General features: G+C 40.5%; 3 protein-coding genes across 8 annotated transcripts in view; 1 reads left to right on the forward strand and 2 right to left on the reverse strand.

The window, feature by feature from the left end:
- Positions 1-162: 162 nt before the first annotated feature.
- Positions 163-11,018, reverse strand: LOC100330321 (uncharacterized). Of its 4 annotated transcripts, none has more exons than XM_073948536.1 (4): positions 10,945-11,018; positions 7,050-7,181; positions 6,455-6,596; positions 163-2,350 (listed from the first exon to the last, which is right to left on the reverse strand). In XM_073948536.1, the coding sequence occupies exons 3-4, from the start codon at positions 6,579-6,581 to the stop codon at positions 1,161-1,163; spliced, it is 1,317 nt and encodes a 438-aa protein (XP_073804637.1). In that variant the 5' UTR covers positions 6,582-6,596; positions 7,050-7,181; positions 10,945-11,018; the 3' UTR covers positions 163-1,160. The 4 variants fall into 4 exon arrangements, with proteins under 4 accessions (XP_073804637.1, XP_068073907.1, XP_073804638.1 ...); XM_068217806.2 differs by having other exon boundaries at positions 7,043-7,181; XM_073948537.1 differs by having other exon boundaries at positions 6,455-6,757; positions 6,927-7,181.
- A 658-nt stretch (positions 11,019-11,676) lies between these two features.
- LOC100007471 (uncharacterized) lies at positions 11,677-15,527 on the forward strand. Of its 2 annotated transcripts, XM_021470910.3 has the most exons (3): positions 11,677-11,858; positions 12,939-13,062; positions 14,663-15,527. In XM_021470910.3, the coding sequence occupies exons 2-3, from the start codon at positions 12,984-12,986 to the stop codon at positions 15,412-15,414; spliced, it is 831 nt and encodes a 276-aa protein (XP_021326585.1). In that variant the 5' UTR covers positions 11,677-11,858; positions 12,939-12,983; the 3' UTR covers positions 15,415-15,527. The 2 variants fall into 2 exon arrangements, with proteins under 2 accessions (XP_021326585.1, XP_073805039.1); XM_073948938.1 differs by lacking the exon at positions 11,677-11,858 and having other exon boundaries at positions 12,937-13,062.
- Positions 15,528-20,212: 4,685 nt separating this feature from the next.
- The window catches only part of LOC100330167 (uncharacterized), a 9,102-nt gene continuing 6,814 nt past the window's right edge, over positions 20,213-22,500 (reverse strand). Inside the window, exon 3 of one of the 2 annotated variants that reach the window (XM_005174554.6) lies at positions 20,213-22,500. This exon is cut by the window's right edge and continues 184 nt beyond it. In XM_005174554.6, coding sequence (XP_005174611.2) covers positions 21,666-22,500 — 835 coding nt within the window. In that variant the 3' untranslated portion in view covers positions 20,213-21,665. The other variant, XM_068217812.2, reaches the window with a different exon arrangement.

A 22,500-nucleotide genomic window follows, 5' to 3' on the forward strand; every position in this document is an offset into this window, starting at 1 on the left:
TTCTTCCTCGTCTGGTGTGAATGCAGCATCAGACAGATGCCCTCACTAGAGCTAGTGACATCACTGTGATGGGCGGGGTTAGGTGTGCTAGCATTTTACCATGCTAGATATTAGATTTCTGGTCTGCGAGGTGACAGGAGTTGACACATAGAGACCGCCGAGTGCAGACTTCCTGAACATTTTTATTGTTTAAGAGAAAAAATTAAAAGGTCAGCACATTTTTCAGTGAAGCGGTTTTAAATTTGAGACTTCAAAACTAAGCTTACCTGGTTAGAGAGTAGGGCCGATCACATCCAACACGCCTTTACGAAAACGTAATTTTTAATAATATTGTGATATTCCAGATTAGCAAAGTCATACAGCACCGGAAAACTCAAAACATCGACCACTAGTCCCTCCTCCATCTTCAAAAGTTTGCGTACTCATATTTACAACCAAAACACTGCTGTCACCACAATGAAAACCCCGCCTCTGCTTTCATTTGATTAGAGAATGAAACAGACGCAACTAACGTAACACGCTTTTTCCGCTCAGAGGTGACTTTTTTAACTGCGAGCGCACGCCGCACAATGGCAAAAACACGAGGCACATCAATCGGTTAAAATGTGAGGCGCGCAGGGTACATAAGCAGCACGCAAAACACTCGCGGTCGTTAGTAGACCATTCAAAAAAGGCACCTCTCAACGTGTAACCCCGCCAGTCCTACGCCACCCAACCTGCGCCGAGCTGGTATCGAACCAGCGACCTTCCGCATGGGAGTCGGTTGCTCTAACAAAGAGGCTAAAGACCATGGCTTCCAGCCTCTGTCGCTAGAGCACCTTTAGAGGTCAGAGGAGTGAGGTTTATCGGCACAGCACTTACTAGCTGGCCTCTGCTACAAACGCAAAATGCACGTTTGGTGTGATCAGTCTCAATTAGCAACCTAGCTCCCAAGGTGGTGAATCAGTAGGTTGTGTGGACGAATTAGTGCACTAGTAAAGCTGTGGTCACACTGGACTTTTCTCCCCATAGACTTACATTCATACACAGGCCAAACAACACTTCAGATGTTTTACTGTGCTTGGTCCATCACACACATTTCTTCACCGGTCATTTATTCAGCAAGTGTGTCTCCGTCGTACTTTATGTACGTTTATTCTTACATCTGCATAACACAAGGTTTATCCGGCATGATCCTTCATGTGTCTGTGCAGGCCGGCGCGGTGTCTGAAACTCTTCCCACACTGGCCGCACTTGTAAAGTCTCTCTCCGGTGTGGATTGTCATGTGGACTTTGAGCATGACTCTGTCATTGAAGCCCTTTCCACAGTACGGACAGGTTAAGTAGTTCTGTCTGTGGAGTCTCCTGTGGGCATTCAGGCTTAGTTCATGAGAAAACCTCTTCCCACACTGCTCACAGGGGAATAACTTCTCCTTGATGTGAATCGTCATGTGATACTGATAATTCCTTTTGACCATGAAACCCTTTCCGCACTGACCACATTTGAAGGTCTTCTCTACGACGTGAACCTTCACGTGCCGCCGGAGGTAGCTCTCTCTAGTGAATCGCCTCCCGCACTGAGCACAAATGAAGGGCTGTGTTTCAGCGTGAGTGCTCAAGTGAGACTCCTGACTGTATTTAGATGTGAAGCTCACTCCACACACCGTGCAGGCGAAGGGTTTCACTCCAGTGTGAACTCTCGCGTGGATTTCGAGGTTTGCTCTCTGACTGAAAGACCTTTCGCACTGAGAGCATTTGTACTTCAGGGTGTGGGTTTTCATGTGGGAATAGAGGGACCCGTAGGTGTTGAAACTCGTCCCGCAGTGAGAGCATTTGTAAGGCTTTTCTCCGGAGTGGGTGTTCAGGTGATTGGTAAAGCTGAACTTTGAGCTGTAGCTCTTTCCACACTGCTTGCAGGTGAAGGGTTTCACTCCGGTGTGAACAGTCATGTGCCTGTTGAGGAGTCCAATCAGACTGAAACCCTTTCCACACTGAGAGCAAATGTAGCGCCTTGTTCTGGCGTGCTTTCTCAAGTGAGTTTCGAAGTCTGCTTTTTTACTGAAGCCTACTCTACACTCCTGGCAGGTGAAGATGTTTGTAATTTCTTCTCTTTCAGCATTTGCTGACGCAGCAGTCCTTTTTGACGCAGCAGTCCTTTTAGTATTTACTGATGAAGCAGTCCTTTTAGCATTTGCTGACGCAGCAGTCCTTTCCTCGATGTCTGATGAGGCAGTCCTTTCCTCGATGTCTGATGAGGCAGTCCTTTCAGCATTTGTTGATGAAGCAGCCCTTTCAGCCCGTATAGACTCGACTATAGTCATGAGATCAAACTCATCCTCCTCTTCATCTTCCACTTTGAGTGGCTTCAGGTCTAAAGTAAAAAAGACAAATACGAATCACATCAGGCAGATGAACAACACTTTCAGACAAGAATAAACCAGAGCAGGGTCGTCGCTAGACTCCATTTACTGGGGCACATGCCATGATGGCGATTTCAGAAAGAAGGGATGAAGTCATGTTGCTACATAATACAATTGCTAACATATAGATCAGGGGTGATCAACTTTATTTCTCAGAGGGCCCGAGTTTTACCAGACAGTCTGCTTGGGGGCCGGACCCCCAAGAAGAAAATCATTATGGTTACTGTTTATACTTTTTCAGTTTCATTACAAAACTGAAGGCATTTGATTCAGTCTCCCGTCACCTATACCACAGTCAACCACTAGGAGTGATAGATATTTTGCCTCGACTTAATTAGGCAACCAAGGCTCATTCTGAAAACCTAATCCCGCAAACGTTTCTGGAGACCGCGAAATACGACCTGGAAGGTACGTATTTTTGCAGTTATTGTTTTCGCGAATCAGCGAGAAATCGATGTGTGCGCTTTTTCGTATCTCGAATGTCTCTCGCGAGAGCCGTTCATGCTGTTCTCGCATTAAACCCACCAGAGGCCGCTGTTGAACGACTGGCCCTGCTGACCCATCCTCCTCCTTCCCCCAACCCAACCAGTTTTACCGATTGACCCACCCGCCCACTTACTTCCCTAAACCAAACCAACAATTTACAAAAGCCGTCCAGAAAAAGAAAAGTCCTCATCTGATTTTCAACACGATTTGAGACTTTACCACATTCTCACCCTGTTGTTCACTTGTTCACTTTACTTTTTGGATTCTGTTTTTGTCTTGCCTGATTTCTGGAACTGCTCTTCCCCAGATTTAAACCGGTTCGTCGTCATGGTCAGCTCCTCTCGGTGTCTCAAGTCCGCCAACGTACACAACAAGCTAACTGGACAAACTGGTTGCGGCGGGGAAGTAAAGCGATCAGCCGGTAAGCACGAAAAGGAACAGCGTCACACCGCCCCGTAGCGTTCGCTTAAAAAGTGAAATGCAGCCATACATACCTCCGGCTACATAAGTTGCGGTCTCCAGAAACGTCCGTTGGACTACGTTTTCAGAATGAGCCTGGGTTGCAATTAGGCTAAGTCAACTTTATTTATAGAGGAAATGACAAAAAAAAGGTCTCTTAACGAAGGTAAAATGGCACTCTCAAAGACCAAGAAACGCAAAGTTGATGTAGAAAACCGGTCCTTCAATGATGACTGGACTGAAAAGTACACATTTATCATGCCGACCTTCCGAAATGCGTCACCCGTATGCCTAATTTGCACTTCAACAAATAGGTGCCAATAGCCTAGTGGTTAAGCGCGCCGACATATAGCACCATGGTGCTCACGGCGACCCGAGTTCGATTCCCGGCTCGAGGTCCTATGCCAACCCTTCCCCTCTCTCTGGTCCTAATACTTTCCTGTCTGTCCTCCACTATCCTATCTCAATAAAGGGTGAAAAACCCCTAAAACATAATAAAAAAAGACAACTTTTCTGCTAGATTTGATGACTTCATTTCCAGGAATGTCATTGGATTTGACCAGCGACGAGATGATCCCAGGGTATCCATGATCTTGGACCAGGGCGTATCCTGAGCAGCTGCTGTGGTGGTCATGGGGGAGTGGAGACCATGTGACTGATTCCTGTGACGCTCCAGGGACAGACGAGTCTTCGCTGAGGTCCAGCTTCCGGCGCCTAGACTGCAGCTCTGCACAAGACTTTTGGCCAGAGGAGAAATAGTTGAGCCTGGTTTCTCTCAAGGTTCTTCAAATTCTTCACTTTCGCCAAATGGTGAAGTTTGTTCCTCGCCGCTGTTGCCACTAGCTTGCATGGTTCAAGATCTGTAGAGCTGCGCATGGATTCAGTGTTTGGACTCTCAGTAGTAGCCTGAGCTCATTTTGGGTATCTTGTCCTGATGACCCATTGAAAACGCTGGCTATGTATGTGCTCACCATGATCAGTTCAACCTACACCTTTTGAGGCTCTGCATTCTCCAAGATGAACTTGCTAAAAACAAACGAGAGGAACCGACTGTCAACGCAATCTTTGGGGGACTGTTTGCGCATAAGTCTGACAGCGGCCGAGCCTAAAGTGAAAACGTTGGTGTCAGAGGAGAAATGTGTGACTAGCCCGTTTCAGCATTGTGATTTGAGTTCAAGCCCACTTAACGTTTCATTGAATGTGCGCACAGTATTAGTGACCGGTTTTGTTCTGTTTGTTTACCATGCTATTTTAAGTTGAGCCAGATTGTTTTTTTAGTCCTGAGGAGTCTGCTAGTTTCAAGCATGTTGTTGAAAAAACTAATGTAAAAGTAAGGGCATGAGGAATACGTTTTTTTTTTTTAAACCTGTTTGAAACAATAAATGCTTAACACAGCATAGTCTGTTTGAGTCTGTCCTCATTTCGGAGTGTAGCATAAATACAGTCATAAAGGGGGGTTATTCTGACAAGTTGTTGTTGTTATTTTTAGTCGCTTTAATAGTGTGGACCGCTATTCTGTTTTTGATTTTCACAATTTTAAAATCCCGGATTGAATGGCTCAGCGGGCCGCCAGTTGATAATCGGTGATACAGATCTGTATTTTATGTATTATTTTTGATACAATTGTTATTATATAAAAATAGTAGCCTATTGAATATCAACATTTCCCAGAGATGGGTTGCGGCTGGAAGGGCATCCGCTGCGTAAAAACTTGCTGGATGAGTTGGCGGTTCATTCCGCTGTGGTGACCCCGGATTAATAAAGGGACTAAGCTGACAAGAAAATGAATGAATGAATGAATATCAACATTTTGCAAGGTGTTGAATTTAGGAATTCCAGTATCTTGATGACACCACACCCTTAATTAATCATTCTGTCCAAATGAACATGTTGGTAGCTGTGTATCACATTGGATAACAACTCACACTATAAAATAAATCATATATTCAGATTTGAAGACATGCAGAAAATTACATGTTCAATAAACAAACGGAAACTGCCAATCAGGAGATAGGAGGCTCAAGAGGTGTTGACAAAGAGAAGTGGGTTCATTTATCATTGTGTTTTCCTTTTTGGTGTTACAAGTCACAAAGCTTTACAAATAATTGTTAAAAGACTGTCAACTCATCCTGAACCATGTCTACTTATAGCTGTTCTTGGGATATTTAGTAATTTAGAGATGTTTAATAAATATGAAAGACAAGCCATGTTATTTGGTACGGTAATTGCCAAAAAGGTGATTTCGAGAGTGTGGAAAACTGAATCTTTGCCTAAATTTGGTATGTGGGGTAGAGATATCATAAACATGCATTGGAGAGGTTGAGATATATCAATAATGACAAATTGCGGATGTTTGATAAAACATGGGGACAGATATTAGAACACCTTAATGCATTGGAAGAAACACAAGCTAACCAATAACCCCTTTCAATAACACAGTGATTAAAGACTGAGTTTAACTGATATTCACAATTCATAATCTATAATATTCTTAATAATGTGCCCAAACTGTTATTTGACAATAACACTGTAGTCAGGATAATGCCTTTTTTTTGGTGATACAACAATGTTACTTTATAATTGCTTTTATTTATGCATTAACCTGACCAGCTAAATTATATTTTGCGTTCATGTGCATTTCTCCCTCTGTGTTCTGTCGTTCGGTTGTTCTGTCAGAGATTGTTTATTTATTTATTTATTATTTTATATATATATATATATATATATATATATATATATATATATATATATATATATATATATATATAGTATTTTATATGCATTATATTATATTGTAGTGTATTGAATTGCTTTTTTTTCCTGTATTTTGTTGCAGCAAAAAGCACATAAATAAACGTAAAAAAAAAAAAAAAAAGACTGTTAACTCAAACACCCTTTATTTATTATAAAACCATTTATAATCCTATTATTAAGATTGGAGTAGATCACCTTTTGAAAATTGGGGTATTTTAGCGGGGCCCCTTCGACCCTAGCAACGCCCCTGGTCTCCATGTGCAGTACAATCACTGTAACGAGGCGCTCATCATATGACATTCTCCAACAACATCCTTCATTAGAGTAGATCTGAGATTTTGAGAATGGAAGTTAACCTGTTAGCTGCTCAGGATCCTCATGTTTGACTCTGAATGTGTCTTCAGTCCTCTCAGGATCTTCCTGTTTCAGTGTGAACACGTCTGCAATCCTGATGTCTTCGCTCTCCTGTTTAATAAACGCCATCTTTATAATAGTGACCTATTTAAGAGATGAACACACAACAAAAACAATTGATGATCAGCCTCCAATCTTGTCTTTGTCACATATTAAGACGATGGCTACAGTTATTTGAGTACAAATCAACTCCAAGATGAAAATGTGAAAGGAACTGTCCGGCTCTAGACCAGCGGTGGCCGACCCTGTTCCTGGAGAGCCACCCTCCTGCAGATTTCAGTTGCAACCCATATCAAACACACCTGCCTGTAATTATCACATGGTGTTCAGGTCCTAATTAATTGGTTCAGGTGTGTTTGATATGGGTAGCAACTGAAATCTGCAGGAAGGTGGCTCTCCAGGAACAGGGTTGGCCTGTTCTGCAGCATAATCAAGAGTCCACCCCACCAATCGAATAATTTAAAAGAAGTAAACTTATTAAAGTAATTAAAGTAAACAAGATCAAATGCAAAATAAATAATCTAAACAACCAAATACAATCGTGCTGGAGGAGAGCGATCAGGCAGCCCAAGTCAACAACGCAAGCTTCTCTCGGGGGAACAAATGAGGAATCCTTTTATCATGGACTCAGGTAAGGGTCACCAGGTCTGCATCCAGGCCCCTCTCAACCTGTAACATATCCATGTCAATAATTATGAATAATTAGAGGTGGTATAAAGTAAAGCAGTCCACCTGCAACCCCTGGCGGTGGTTGATTCTATTACACTAATGTCAATCTGCTCTCTTGATATACAAGGCGATTCAAGGAGAATACCACAACTTTCAAAATCGAGAACTCTGCATCGGAGAAAAGGAGAGCTGAGCTCTTTCTGTTGACAATTTCAGGAAGCTCTGAAGTTCGACATTGAGGAACTAAGAGAAGGAATAACTGCAGCCATCCAAACTGTTACGCCTGACGCCCCATTCACACGCTTGATTGAAGGCGTGTCTTAAGTTGGGGCTGAAGCGATCGCCATAGAAGCGTCAGCCAATGAAATTCAGTCAGCAATAGGCCACGGTCTAGCTGGTGTATTTGCATACAGCGATCTGATTGGATGACGCTTCCGTCGGCGCTTGAAAAGTTGAGCTGGTCCCAACTTCTGTAGCAAGCAACGCCTCTGAAGCGGCGCCGACGGATCCACAATGCAGTTCGGCAATGCCTGACGTCACCCGTTCAAAGTGAATAGGAAGGGTTGAAGATGTGTGAACGGGGCGTAAGATGCTACAGAGAGTGTGGAGCGAGTTTGAGTATTGGGTTATGTCACTCGAGTGTCTGGAGTAGGCATGGGTCGGTATAAGATTCTGACGGTGTGATAACCTTAGATAAAAATATCACAGTATTGGGTTTACTGTTTTAAAGTCTGTTCTCTTTAAATGTCTGGGTAAAAACTACATTTATTTTTCACTTTGAACACAATATAATCTATTTTGGGCAACATTTAAAATATTTTGGTCAAATTTAAGACCATTTTAAGAGCATAATGAATGAAACTTCAGACTTGCACACGGCTGTTTTAATGGCCAAGTTATAACTTTAAAAAAAACATTCAAAACAAATGTTATAGTAAGGAAAATAATTAAAGCATATTAATAAATAAACAGAGTTAATAATTAATCTTTCTTAAAACCTGAAATATATTGTTAGTGATTGGATGGGTGTTGGCCCAATTGGGTATAGCTTTACATGATAAATGAAGACCCGTTTAACATGTTTAAGGCCTACAACACCATATGTCAGTGGAAGACTTTTTAAGAAATAAAATTATTAATTTTTTTGCCATTTAACTTCCTAGAGAATAGTGACCACATGCATGGACAGCACATGTTAGCTCTTAAGTGGCTGTTGAAAATACTTTAAATGTTTTATATCTTGTTACAGACACACAGTGTCATCCTGCAACTGTTTTGCAGCATACCAAATGTCCCAAACACTATTTTAACTGTCCGAAATCGGAGAAAAAATGTTGTTTTTTACTCTCTGATAGTCAAAACATGTTCAAAAAAGTATGTATAAACAGTCAGGAAAGTGTTTTATGGGAATTCAGACCACGAGTCCACATATATGGACATCATTATTCTCTTAAAGTACGCCATATCAAAACATGACACTTAGGTTTTTATTCTAATTAGGTTCCAGTCAGCCCAAATAGCAAAGCGAAATAAAAAATACATGTAGAAAAACAGCTTGGGCCTTAAGAGGATGAGACGTTTTCAGACCCCGCAGATACACATGACCGGATAAATAATGCTTCAAACACAGATTTCTTTGCCATTTAAAATAGCGTCTTTGAATAAGTTTTCTGCTGGAGATACCGCTGTCCTAAAAGCAACACATAAAAAATGTAAATAGAAAAATCTTAGGAACAGTAGCAGAAATAATTAGCAGTTTTAAAACCTTGACTATTCCAAAGCGAGGTATAAGTTGAAAACGGTCCCACGCCTAATCTGGAGGGCTCATATTGAACATCTATGAACTTGTTTTGTACTGAAAACAAACTTTGCTCAGTACTCTTCACATTGATTAATTACCCCGGCTTTCATCAGGTTTGTTTGATGAAATACCAATCATTAAAGTTGTGGTTTTCTCTTTGAATCACCCTGTATATAGCACACTGCAGTATGAGTGAAGGCTCACAGCTCTTGTCCTGCAAACGCTGGCTGAGAGGAAGGCCGACTGCTGCAAACGAATGAAGCATTATTATGTTATAAAGGCTGCTTTATTAAACAGTCAAATACTGTGTACTGGCTTCAAGACAAAGACAGAGTTAATTACGGAGTATTTAGTTATTTATTAAAACCGTTATGTTTAAAATGTGTTGAGGAAAATATTCATCTTTTAAAATATTGTAAAAATGATAGAAATTTCACAAGAGAGCTAAACTGTTGACGTCAGCTGTACATTTACTCCTCAACATTTCAAGAGGAGTGTTATTTGGAATGGAGCATGTTTGTTTTTCTTAGTTGCTCTTTGTATTCGGCCTGTTTACATCTTGAATATCTCTTAATGATTGAGATGTCAGTGCTGTTATACAGAGACTGCAGTTATTAAACAAAAGAAACTTTCATTCTGCCTCACATGTAAAGTTGTATGTAAAGTTGACATATATAAGTCGACAAGTGCCAAAAGATACTGTAGTGTGCTTTAGGTTTACTACAGTAAGCTGTGGTGTATTGTAGTATAATACAGGCCCGTAGCCGGTGGGGTGTTCAGGTGGTTCGAAAGACCCATCCTCACTAACAAAGTCCAGGATTTGGCCTCTAGGTGAGCTCATTTGTCTCATTTTTGACTGCTATGCTATCATAAATTGTGAAAATAACTCACAGGTTCGTTTTTAATTGTTCAAAAGGCCAAATTCTGACTGAGAAGAGTTGAATGAGTTTGTTATTTGCCTATAGACTGTTGCGTTTTTAATTCAAAACAAGTTTTAACAGATTGCTTTTTTTTTATGATGGATGATTCAAAAAGTGTATTTAAAATTAAGCATTGTTTCACATATCTTTATTTGTTTGTATTAAATGCTTATCTTATAACATTATTCATAAAGCTGTAATAACTTACAGTTTAGATGCACATTTGTAAACATACTTTGTAGTAAAATAGTATGGTGAGCATTTTGACAAAAACTGTAGGAAATGTTGATCATTTCACAAGCTGATCCAGCAAAGAGTAGTGCTTAAAATATCACTATAACATAGGATTTAAACCTCATAATTGAATAGAAAATAAGGTAAATAACTGCAAAAACGTCCACTTTTTGAGAAAAAGGAGCCACCGCTTCTGATACACCTGTAATTATACCATATAGACCATTTTGAAGGAACAAAAGCAACGGTCTCAGCGTATTTGCTTTTTCCCAATCTTAAATTCTGAAGCTTCCGAGAATCCAAAAAGAGCCACATGTTGACCAATAACACTATGGCAGCTGTTTAAACATTGTGTTATTATTACAGTTATGAAATAGTTTAATAACAAGCAGGAAATGTGCATCATCAACACACTGAAATGGTCTATAGTTTTGGAGAACACTACAGTATTGGGTCATCTGTTTATAGTGGAGCTACAGAGTTAGCTTATAAACTGCCAGAATCACCACAACAGATGAATTCAAGCTCATAACCACTACAGTATTTATTGAAAATCTCTTTAAGCTCGTGGAAATGACTGAGCTCTCCTAAACATACGCTGTGACCTCGACAGAACCGAGCCGAATACCAATATTGAATGATTATAATCAACTAATAACCAAATATATATAAATAATAATGTACATTTGTTCATTTAATTCAGACAAAATATCGTCCTGTACAGTTACATAAAGACATTTTAATCTACATCGTTTGTTTAGAACAGAAAGAATAGCGGGTGTCGATATAAACACTTTATAACGCTCACCTTGCAGATTCACAACAAACCAGGCGCACGGCACACTCATATGACGTCACATCGCCACGGCAAAATAAAAGCACGAACATGAGCGTCAGTACCTCATATTTTATTGCATTGTCAACATACAAAAACACTATGGTGGATGTTATAAATGATAAAGTGCTGCCAAACCAATTTTCATTGTATAAACATGTAGTTTTGTGGCTATTAAAAGAAGTTAAACGAACGTAAAATGAAACTTACAATATCCTTCGTTTGATTATATTCACTGTAAGTTTCAAATTCATCAATCTAAATGTAGAATCAGAAACATTTTATTTAGTGGTACTTAATGCAATTACAAACAAAATGTGTGTTTGTTTGTTACGTTTAAGATATATATACAGGGCATGTGGTTTATAATAAACTGATTTTAAACAGTGACCTTTAAAAATAGTAATAATACATAATAATAATAGTAAAAAAAAATAATAAATAAAAATATGACAAACAGTAACTCTATTATGTATATATGTTTGACTCGCAATAACTCAAACGTATCTAACAAATACACATTTTGTTTGTCTACTGAATAAAATGCCTCTGAATCTACATTTATATTGATAGATGTAAAACTTATAGTGAGTATAATCAAACGATGGATATTGTAAGCTTCATTTTAAAAAGTAATTAAATCGAAACCAACTAGTTTTCCGCGTGCACGCGAGCGTTTGTTTTGTTCTGGCGCTTGACGTCATCAGTGTGCGCCGCGCTCCTGTCTCAGCTGTCATTCTGCTGAAGAAGGTTGTGTGTTTTTAAGGCATTTAACTCGAATAAACTTTCCGACAGCTTATATATTTTACAGGCGATGTGACGGGAACTCCCTGCTGTTTAATACGACAGTGTGACTCCTGAAGCAGCGCTAATGAGCGGCGTTTACTGTGAGTCTGATACCCAGACATGATGATGGAGAAACTGCCGATGTCTGAGTAAACTGAGTCAAATGTGTCCTAAATGTATTCAATAACTCAAACGATTGCTCCAAAGAGTGTAAATACATTATTATATTTTGAGTAGTTTCGTTTCTAGTCCAGATATCTAAAAACTCTTAAAGCAAGAAGCGTTTTCTAGACAAGTTATCCAAAATAAAAGTTCATATATATATGAGATAAAATAAATGAATCATTTTATTTGCATTTTTTCGGTTTATTTACTGTCATGATTTGCATTTATACGACTTTTATCTCTTCTATGTCAACGTTTGGTGTTAAATTCAACTCTGCAGTTTAACAAAGTGACATTTATTAACATTGTAATCATTTGAAATAATATAATGTTTAAGAAATTATATGTATGGAGAATTTAGTACATAAAATCAATGAAAGTAGCACTGACATGCAGTTTATTACCTGTTTGATGCACTATAATCGACATTTATTAGACATACATCACTTTAATCTATTAAAAATATCAATAAAAATTCACTTTATTAAACTTTTCAATATTATAAGTAGTTAGAAAAGATCCAGATCACATAAATAAATGAAAAAATATGAATCACAAAATATGGAAAAAGCTCAATTTAAGGATTTTTAAAAGTGTGTATTTTCACATATGTTTGTTTATTATTCGGAAATATTCCTAAAGAATTATATTTTAAAATAATACAAAAGTAAATAATGTAGTTGTATGTGTTTGTGTAGTTTGTATGTTTGAATGTATACATCATAAACACTTACAAACACGCATACATTATCTAAAATACAAACGTTTATTTTGAATGCGATCAATTATGACTGCATTAAATATATTTACAGAAATTAGCAAGTTACTGAAAGCCCAATCCAAATTATAGCAATAATATAGTAAACTATTTAATGTCTGTGTTATTTTTATGATCTTTTTATTATTATTCCTATTTTCAAGTGTTTTTTAAGGGAACTAGACCACTGATTGAGACACAGACAGAGGTTTAGTGTTGATTTCTTCTTGTTTGTGTTGATTCTTCTCCTCTTAAACAGACAGAGAAACTCCTGCTGAAGCGACTGAGCTCCACTATTATAAAGATGGCCTTTATTAAAGAGGAGAGTGAAGACCTGAAGATTGAAGACACATTCACAGTCAAACATGCTGAGCAGCAAACAGGTTGGCTTTCATTCTCAAAGAACAGCTTAGTCATTTGATCTTCATTCAAATCTACAAAAATAACAAACGAAATGAAATATGCAGCATTTAACTGGTAACTATTAACAATTAACTCCTAATATATAACATAAGTCAGAATTACTTTGCTTGTTTTTTAAATAGGAGGTTTGTGGCTTAGGTGAGTGTAAAGATCATTTATGAACATTTTACAGGCCGATTTCCAACACATTACTGCAAGAAAATGCAATTTTTCTTAGAGATTTAGTCTAAATGTCTAAAAATTATTAAATTAAGATGCGTTTTCTAGAAAAGCAAAAATATTGCCTTGTTTTCAGAAATATTGAGTCAAAATTAAGCGAGTATTTCTTTGAAACAAGCTAAATAACCTTGTTTTGTCATTTGAAATATGAACTATTAATTGCGTCTTCCTCAAATTCCAACGTTTCATCTCGAGTGGAAAATGTGAACACGATGAGAAACATCCAGTGACTTTGTGACTAAACTAGAGCGAATGATGCTTTACTATTTATTCTGCACACTTATGGCCTGTGAGAGGGGTTTGGGGTTGTTGTTGACAGATTTTGACTTTGTTGCCAGATATTCAGTAGTATTGTGTAAGACGTTTGATTTAAAAAATTTAATACAGCCTCAAATCAGAAGTTGGGACAGTATGGAGAACGCAAATATAAAAAGAAAGTAGTGATTTCTAAATTTACTTCGACTTGTATTTCGTTGCAGACAACATGGTAATCTTTATTAAACATGCTCCTCAAGACTTGTATTGTTTTTTAAAGATGTTTAGGGACTGAATACACCAGGTGATGAAGTGTTCAGGTGTAATTTTGCCCCAAACAAGTCTTAAGATGAGCAACAGTATGAGGTCTACGCTGTTGCATTTGGGATTCAAAATGCGCCACAGATTCTGTATTAGAGACAGGTCAGGACTGCAGACAGGCCAGTCAAGCACCTGTATCCTCTTCCTCCTCAGCAGCATATTGTGCTCCAAACTGTGTGCTTTTCAGCATTAATGAAGCATCACAGAAGTGCAAGTTACCTTTGCCATTGCACTGACACAACCTCATACCATGATAGACCCTGGATTTTGGACTTGTTGCTGGTAACGGTCTGGATGATCCTTTTCTTCTTTGGTCCAGAGCACACAGCGTACTTCTCCCTAAAAAAACACCTGAGATACTGCTTCATCTGAGCACAGTACACGTTTCCACTGTGTGATGCTCCATCAAAGATCCCTTTGAGCCAGGAGAAGTCGACGGCACTTCTGGACACTGTTAACATAGGGCTTCTTTTTGGCACTGTGCAGCTTTCGCTGGTATTTGTGGATGTGACTCTGTATTGTGGTACTTGATAAAGGTTTGCCGCAGTAGTCCTGAGCCCATGTGCTGATCTGGCTTATAGATGAATGAGGATTCTTGATGCAGCGCCCCCTAAAGGAAATCGGAGGTCACGGTTGTTCAGCTTAGGCTTGCGCCATTGTTATGCACTGAAATTCCTCCAGATTCCTTCAATCTTAAATGCTGTTCTGCACTGCTGAAGGTGAAATCTCCTAAACATGTTGATTTGCTTCTGTTTCTCACCTTAGAGCTGACCTCGCTGAATGATGAGTGTGAAGATCTGAATGAAATTAAAGAGGAGGATCAGGATGGTCAAAACTCTGGTGTAGAAAAACCACCTGAAAAGGCTCGTTTTACCTGCTCCCAGTGCGGAAAGACCTTCCTTCACCATGGTAAGCTCAAAGACCACCTCAGAATTCACACTGGAGAGAAGCCGTTCACGTGTCCTCAGTGTGGAAAGAGCTTCAATAAGAATGGAAACCTGAAGGTCCACCTGAGGATCCACAGCGGAGAGAAACCCTACCCCTGCCCTCAGTGTGGCAAGAGCTTCTACCTGCGCATAAAGCTCAAAGTGCACATGAGGGTCCACACCGGAGAGAGTCCCTTTACCTGCCCGCAGTGTGGGAAGAGCTTCAAGCAGAGGGGGAACTTTGTGAACCACATCAGGATCCACACCGGAGAGAAGCCCTACATCTGCCAGCAGTGCGGGAAGAGCTTCCACCAGGACGGCGGCCTGAAGGTGCACATGAGGGTTCACACCGGAGAGAAACCCTTCACCTGCCAACAGTGCGGGAAGAGCTTCAACCTGCAGGGGAACCTTAAAGTGCACATGAGGGTCCACACGGGAGAGAGCCCCTTCACCTGCACACAGTGTGGACTGAGCTTCAGGCAGAAAATCAGCCTGAAAAGACACTGGAGGATTCACAGCGCAGGGAAAACCTTCAGTGTGGAACAACGACCCATAGTGTGGAAAGAACAAGACAGAAACCATCAAATCTGAATGTACTCTTCTTATTTTCATATGTATATAGCAGTGCTAGTTATAAACGGTGTATCCGTGCACTTCAATTGTTTGTAAGAATGAATTTGCCCTCATAAATTGTAATCAAAGACCAAAACCTCCATTTCTCCTTGAAACAAGTTCTTCAACTGGTCACATGGAATACCTTTAGGGTGGGGCTAGCAGTGCTTTAGGGTGGGGCTACTATTCTTTAGGGTGGGGCCATCTGTGCTTTAGGGCGGGGTTATTATTCTTTAGGGTGGGGCTATTAGTGCTTTGGGGTGGGACTATCATTCTTTAGGGTGGGGCCATCAGTGCTTTAGGGCAGGGCTATCAATTTATAGGGGGGCCATCAGTGCTTTAGGGCGGGGCTATTATTCTTTATGGTGGGGCCATCAGTGCCTTAGGGGAGGGCTATCAATATTTAGGGGGGCAATCAGTGCTTTAGGGCGGGGCTATTATTCCTTAGGGTAGGGCCATCAGTGCTTTAGGGCGAGGCTATTATTCTTAAGGGTGGGGCTATTAGTGCTTTGGGGTGGGACTATCATTCTTTAGGGTGGGGCCATCAGTGCTTTAGGGCGGGGTTATTATTCTTTAGGGTGGGGCTGTTAGTGCTTTGGGGTGGGACTACCATTCTGTAGGGTGAGGCCATCAGTGCTTTAGGGCAGGGCTATCATTATTTAGGGGGGCCATCAGTGCTTTAGGGCGGGGCTATTATTCTTTAGGGTGGGGCCATCAGTGCTTTAGGGCGGGGCTATTATTCTTTCGGGTGGGGCCATCAGTGCTTTCGGGCAGTGCTATCAATTTATAGGGGGGCCATCAGTGCTTTAGGGCGGGGCTATTATTCTTTAGGGTGGGGCCATCAGTGCCTTAGGGGAGGGCTATCATTATTTAGGGGGGCCATCAGTGCTTTAGGGCAGGGCTATCATTATTTAGGGGGGCCATCAGTGCTTTAGGGCGGGGCTATTATTCTTTAGGGTGGGGCCATCAGTGCCTTAGGGGAGGGCTATCATTATTTAGGGGGGCCATCAGTGCTTTAGGGCGGGGCTATTATTCTTTAGGGTGGGGCCATCAGTGCCTTAGGGCGGGACTATCATTCTTTAGGGTGGGGCCATCAGTGCTTTAGAGCGGGGTTATTATTCTTTAGGGTGGGGCCATCAGTGCTTTAGGGCGGGCTATTATTCTTAAGGGTGGGGCCATCATTGCTTTAGGGCAGGGCTATCATTATTTAGGGGTGCCATCAGTGATTTAGGGCGGGGCTATTATTCTTTAGGGTGGGGCCATCATTGCTTTAGGGCAGGGCTATCATTATTTAGGGGTGCCATCAGTGATTTAGGGCGGGGCTATTATTCTTTAGGGTGGGGCCATCATTGCTTTAGGGCAGGGCTATCATTATTTAGGGGTGCCATCAGTGATTTAGGGCGGGGCTATTATTCTTTAGGGTGGGGCCATCAGTGCTTTAGGGCGGGGCTATTATTCTTTAGGGTGGGATCATCAGTGCTTTAGGGCGAGGCTATTATTCTTTAGGGTGGGGCCATCAGTGCTTTAGGGCGAGGCTATTATTCTTTAGGGTGGGGCCATCAGTGCTTTAGGGCAGGGCTATTATTTTTTAGGGTGGGGCCATCAGTGCTTTAGGGCGGGGCTATTATTCTTTAGAGTGGGACCATCAGTGCTTTAGGGCAGGGCTATCATTATTTAGGGGGGCCATCAGTGTTTTAGGGCGGGGCTATTATTCTTTAGGGTGGGCCTATCAGTGCTTTAGGGCGGGGCTATTATTCTTAAGGGTGGGGCTATTATTCTTTAGGGTGGGGCCATCAGTGCTTTAGGGCAGGCTATTATTCTTTAGGGTGGGGCCATCAGTGCTTTAGGGCAGGGTTATCATTATTTAGGGGGGCAATCAGTGCTTTAGGGCAGGGCTATTATTCTTTAGGGCGTGGTCATCAGTGCTTTAGGGCGGGGCTATTATTCTTTAGGGCGTGGTCATCAGTGCTTTAGGGCAGGGCTATCATTTAGGGGGGCCATCAGTGCTTTAGGGCGGGGCTATTATTCCTTAGGATGGGGCCATCAGTGCTTTAGGGCGGGGCTATTATTCTTTAGGGTGGGGCCATCAGTGTTTTGGGGCGGGGCTATTATTCTTTAGGGCGTGGTCATCAGTGTTTTGGGGCGGGGCTAATACTCTTTAGGGCGTGGTCACCAGTGCTTTAGGGTGGGGCTATCAGGTTTTTTTAGGGGGGGGGGGGGGGGGAAACGGCAATCTAAACTTTCGGTTTACGTCTAATGGAGGCTGGCTAGTAAGTGCTGTGCAGGTAAACCTCACTTCTGTCCTCTGAAGGTGCTCTAGTGACAGATGCTAGAGGCCATGGTCTTTAGCCTCCTTGTTAGAGCAACCGACTCCCATACAAAGAATCGTCGGTTTGATGCCAGCTCAGAGCAGGTTGGGTGCAGTGGGACCGACAGGCGTTACACACACGGACTTTAAAGTTGCCATGAATCTGAAGTTGCTGAGACTTTAATTTTAGTATGTCGGTGTACTTCCAGTTGAAACTGAATTCACTATGTACATAATCATAGTTGAGCAAGAGTGTATTGTAACTTTGCTGAGTGTGTAAGCTGCTGTTTATGCAGTGTTTTGTAATATTTATGGTGAATATATGTACATGTTTATTTTTATATGTTAAATAAAAGTGATTTGCATATATTGCCATATGTCACATTTATATCTGGAGGATTTGTCATGTTTTTTAATTATTAAAGTATTGTTAAAGTTATTAAGATTAATAGCAAGTTGTCTCTTTACACCCGTGTAAACACCTGAGTTCATCCTCTGAGTAAAAATGAAGACGTTTTAGAGAAAATCTGAGATTTCCAGAGACAGTAAGTGCCCCGACATGCAGAAAACAGCACTAACATCGACTACGTTTACATGGACACCAATAATAGACAATCCTCTGATTAAGAGTCGACCATGTAAATTAGATTATTGATGAATAAAATCTAATATATTACAACAATTATCTAGATATTTTACATTTCAACCGTTGACACAATGTCGTTAGTAAAATTTAGTTTTGCTTTTCATTCAAGTTTTGACACCGCTGCTTCATACCATCATCACACACATCCAGCACATTACTGACCTCCATCTTCTTACATGTAGAACTGTGCATTATACATCACACACACAGATGTTATGATTAAAGTTCCCAGACATTATCTGGTTCATGATTTATTAATGCTAATGTATTTATGAGTGTTGTAGTAATGTTCTTGCAAGCATTAGACAGAAATATAACATCAGCACTGTGTTTGTTTTTCTCCATCAGGCATCGTGTATCCATCATCAAGAACAGACATTTGACTAGAGATATGTTCAAAAGCTCTTTATTATCATCATGTTGTTAATGTTTCTCAATAAAATGCTCCTGAAGCAGAATATCATGTGATTTCAATCCACAAGACTCTTCAATACTAATCTGCAAACTGACACTGAACATCAGGCATCTTCTCGACTCTTCAGACAGCTGGATGCTTGAGTTTCTGTTCCAGTGTCTGCTGTAATTTCACCTTGGTCTTGGATGTTGATGCAATGATTTAATCAACATTTCTTTGTAAATTCAGACTCATTTCAACATGTCTTGATGCTGATAATAGATTAGGGCTGTGCGATTTGATTTGCGATTTAATTTTGTAGCCGAGATTCAGATCAATAATCTGTAAATCGTGGGAACAATTCTGCGACAGTTTTTGTTCAACGTCTGTGGCGTCTGAAGCGGCAGACGCCATCATCACGCTTGTTCGCGCTTTCCTATTTGTCTTCTTTTTATTGTGGGCGTTGCGCATAGTTTAGTTGTGTGATTCTGATTGGGCAGAATGAAAGTGTGCTCACTCAATTGGCTAGTAAGATGGTCACACACAAACGACAGTCACGCATTTGCTCTGGGCGAGGGAAATTCAATAATAATAATAATATATATATATATATATATATATATATATATATATATATATATATATATATATATATATATATATGTATTTTTATGTTTATTATATTTTTATATATATAACATATAAATAATTTATAATATATAATAATATATAAATATATATAATAATTTATTATATTTAATTATATTTATTTATAATTAAATCATTATTAAATGAATAATTAATTAAATATTTATTTATATTAATTATATTTAATTATATTTATTATATATAATAATTTATTATATTTATATATAATTTATTATATTAATATTAAAATATAATACTTTATATATATTATATATATATATAATATTAAAAATATATATATATATATATATTTTTTTCTAATATTTTATATATATATATATATATATATATATATATATATATATATAAATAATATTAAATATATATATATATATATATATATATATATATATATATATATATATATATATTTCATATCGCAGCCTCTTGCGATTAACTGATCGAAATGTTTCAAATTGCTCTTGCGATTCGATCAATCATACAGCCCTATAATAGATATTAAAAAAAGTGTCTTACTGACAATAAATGTTCCTATTTTCAGGTGGACTTCAGTAAACATTGGGCTATAGCTGAATGAGTTTCCAGACACAGCATCATACGGTCAAATGACTGGAAGACTTGTTTCTGTGGTCTTTAAACTGTTCTGGCTTTAACTAAAGGACGCGAGTCTGGCGTGAGTGTTTTGCTTGTATTCGTAATCTAATCATGACAACACTATATCGTTAGAAAGCTCTTCTGAATACATATTTTACCATTTATCTTTTTTTTTTTGTTATGTAGGAAGAGTAATAGATTAAAACACAATTACTGTCAGTCTATATCCTGTGGGAGCATTTACGGTTACATTCGTAAACCATAAATATTATAGTCTAAACATAAAGCTGTCATGACTAACTAAAGCCTAATATTTTAAGTTTCAATATCTGTGACTGATATTCGACAGATATCACTGAGCATCAGTTATTATTCCTTAATTAGGATCCTCGTCATAGTCGTAATGCATTACTTCGCTACAGCAATCCACGTGTAAACATGTTTTTAGAGGCTAAATTCAAACCAGATACCACCAATCTACCCAAACTACTGTAGGATTTTGTCTACTTAACAAACATTGCAATAAAAGTATGAAAAAATAGAGTTCCTATACATCAAACATACATAAATAGAGGGCGCCCTTGTAATATTAATACACCGACTAAAGGCTCATATCAGCCCATAATACCAATATATTGGTCAGACTCTACAACAGGTTTCCCAAAGCGCCGTAATGCTGTGTTCACACCAGACGCGGATGAAGCACCAAGTGCGAGTGATTTACATGTTAAGTCAATGCAAAGATGCGAATAGACATCCTGCGTCGCGATTCGAGTGAATGTAGCAGTGCGAGTTGATCGTTTTGCACGTTTTGCAGGAATTGCTCAAGTTGGAAATGTCTGAACTTCACCAGACATTTGCATCGCATTAACCAATCATGAGCTTGCTCTTGTAGGGGCGTGATTATGACGTAGTGCCTGTTGTTGGTGTCCCGAGGGGAAATCCTCTTGCCGACACCGGACAACAGCTCATCAAACAAAGTCAGAAGCGCCACTGAAAGCCTCCATCATCCAGGTACAGTTTCTGGAGGAGTTGCTGAACTCGGACATGGCGCCAAACAAATTTACGCAGTTTTTCAGCCTTCCTAAAACACATAAAGCACAGCTACTATCTCAATAACATCCATGTTAGCCATTTAGCAACGAAGCTAGAATCATCAGGCAGACAGAAGCGAATCAATTATGTGAATCGATTGAAGCATCTATTGTGAAGTAAATTTGATGCGGGAATGAAGCGAGTACACTGTTCACGTGTATATTTACGTGTGAATAGCGCAATTAATTTGCGCGCGCCGCCTGAGGTTGGAACCAGTGCCTAATTTGTGAATTGCGAGGTCCTGGAACAGATCGGGGTAACAGACCTGGCATGTTACCCGAGGATGGAAAGGTGTCGCACACAAAATTGGAGAGCTGCAGTGGGTTAGGCGTTGGATGGCGGAGAGGTGTCACGGACGAAAGATGAAAGTGAAGACCAGGGGGTTCTCGCGGATGAAAATAAAAGTGAACAGCGGACAGGAAAGAAGGGCGGCTGAGGAGGGGATCAGTAAAATGAGGTGCTGGATCCAGCGTTCCGGCACAAATCAAGCCCTGGTGTGAACACAGCCTAACTCTCCAGTGAGTTCACTTTGAGGTCTTGAGTCTGGAGTGAATCCTCATGTGTAAACTGAGCTTTTTCTTGGAGGTGAAGCATTTCCTGCAGTGAGCGCAGGCGTGCGGTTTCTCCCCTTCGTGGATCCGCATGTGCCCCTTCAGGCTGCCTTTACGGCTGAACGTGCGTCCACACTGCTTGCAGACGGCGGCGCTCTCTCTAGTGTGCACGTTCATGTGTCCGGCAAGCGCCCCCTTCAGCCTGAACCTGCTCCCGCACTGAGCGCAGGCGTACGGCTTCTCCCCGCTGTGGATAAGCATGTGCGTCGTCAGCTTCCCCTGATGCTCGAAGCCCTTCCCGCACTCTTGACAGCAGAATCGCATCTCTCCGGTGTGGGTTTTAATGTGTACTTTATAGTTGGTGGGCTGGATGAAGCCCTTCCCGCAGTACGGGCACCTGTAGGGCTTCTCTCCGGTGTGGATTTTGGTGTGGTTTCTAAGCGTGGTTTTTTTGGCGAAGGTCTTCCCGCAGTGCTGGCAGCCGAACGGCCGCGCTCCGGTGTGAACTCGGACGTGCTCCAGGAGGTTTGCGGACCTACTAAAAGTTTTTCCGCACGTTTTGCACGTCTTAGACCTGTCCGCAGTGTGGACTTTTAAGTGGACCATGAAGGCGTTTTTCTGGGTGAAGTGTCTCCCGCAGTGCTGGCAGGTGAAGGACATGCCCTCCACGTGAGCGCGCAGGTGGATCTGGAGGTGGGACTTCTGCGTGAAACTCTTGTCGCAGAGTTTGCAGCTGAAGGGTTTCTCTCCGGTGTGGATGCGTATGTGCGCCTGGAGGTTCCCGTTCTGACTGAACTCTTTCCCGCAG

This window comes from Danio rerio, chromosome 4, assembly GCF_049306965.1.
Source record: "Danio rerio strain Tuebingen ecotype United States chromosome 4, GRCz12tu, whole genome shotgun sequence".
Lineage (NCBI taxonomy): Eukaryota > Metazoa > Chordata > Actinopteri > Cypriniformes > Danionidae > Danio > Danio rerio.

Excerpts from the sequence above, each read along its gene's own strand:
- LOC100007471 (XM_021470910.3), top strand. The coding sequence starts at position 12,984 with ATGGCCTTTATTAAAGAGGAGAGTGAAGACCTGAAGATTGAAGACACA. Across the intron at positions 13,063-14,662 it reads ACATGCTGAGCAGCAAACAG|AGCTGACCTCGCTGAATGAT; the intron begins GTTGGCTTTCAT and ends TTCTCACCTTAG.
- LOC100330321 (XM_002667349.8), bottom strand. The coding sequence starts at position 6,581 with ATGGCGTTTATTAAACAGGAGAGCGAAGACATCAGGATTGCAGACGTG. Across the intron at positions 2,351-6,454 it reads GGATCCTGAGCAGCTAACAG|ACCTGAAGCCACTCAAAGTG; the intron begins GTTAACTTCCAT and ends TTTTTACTTTAG.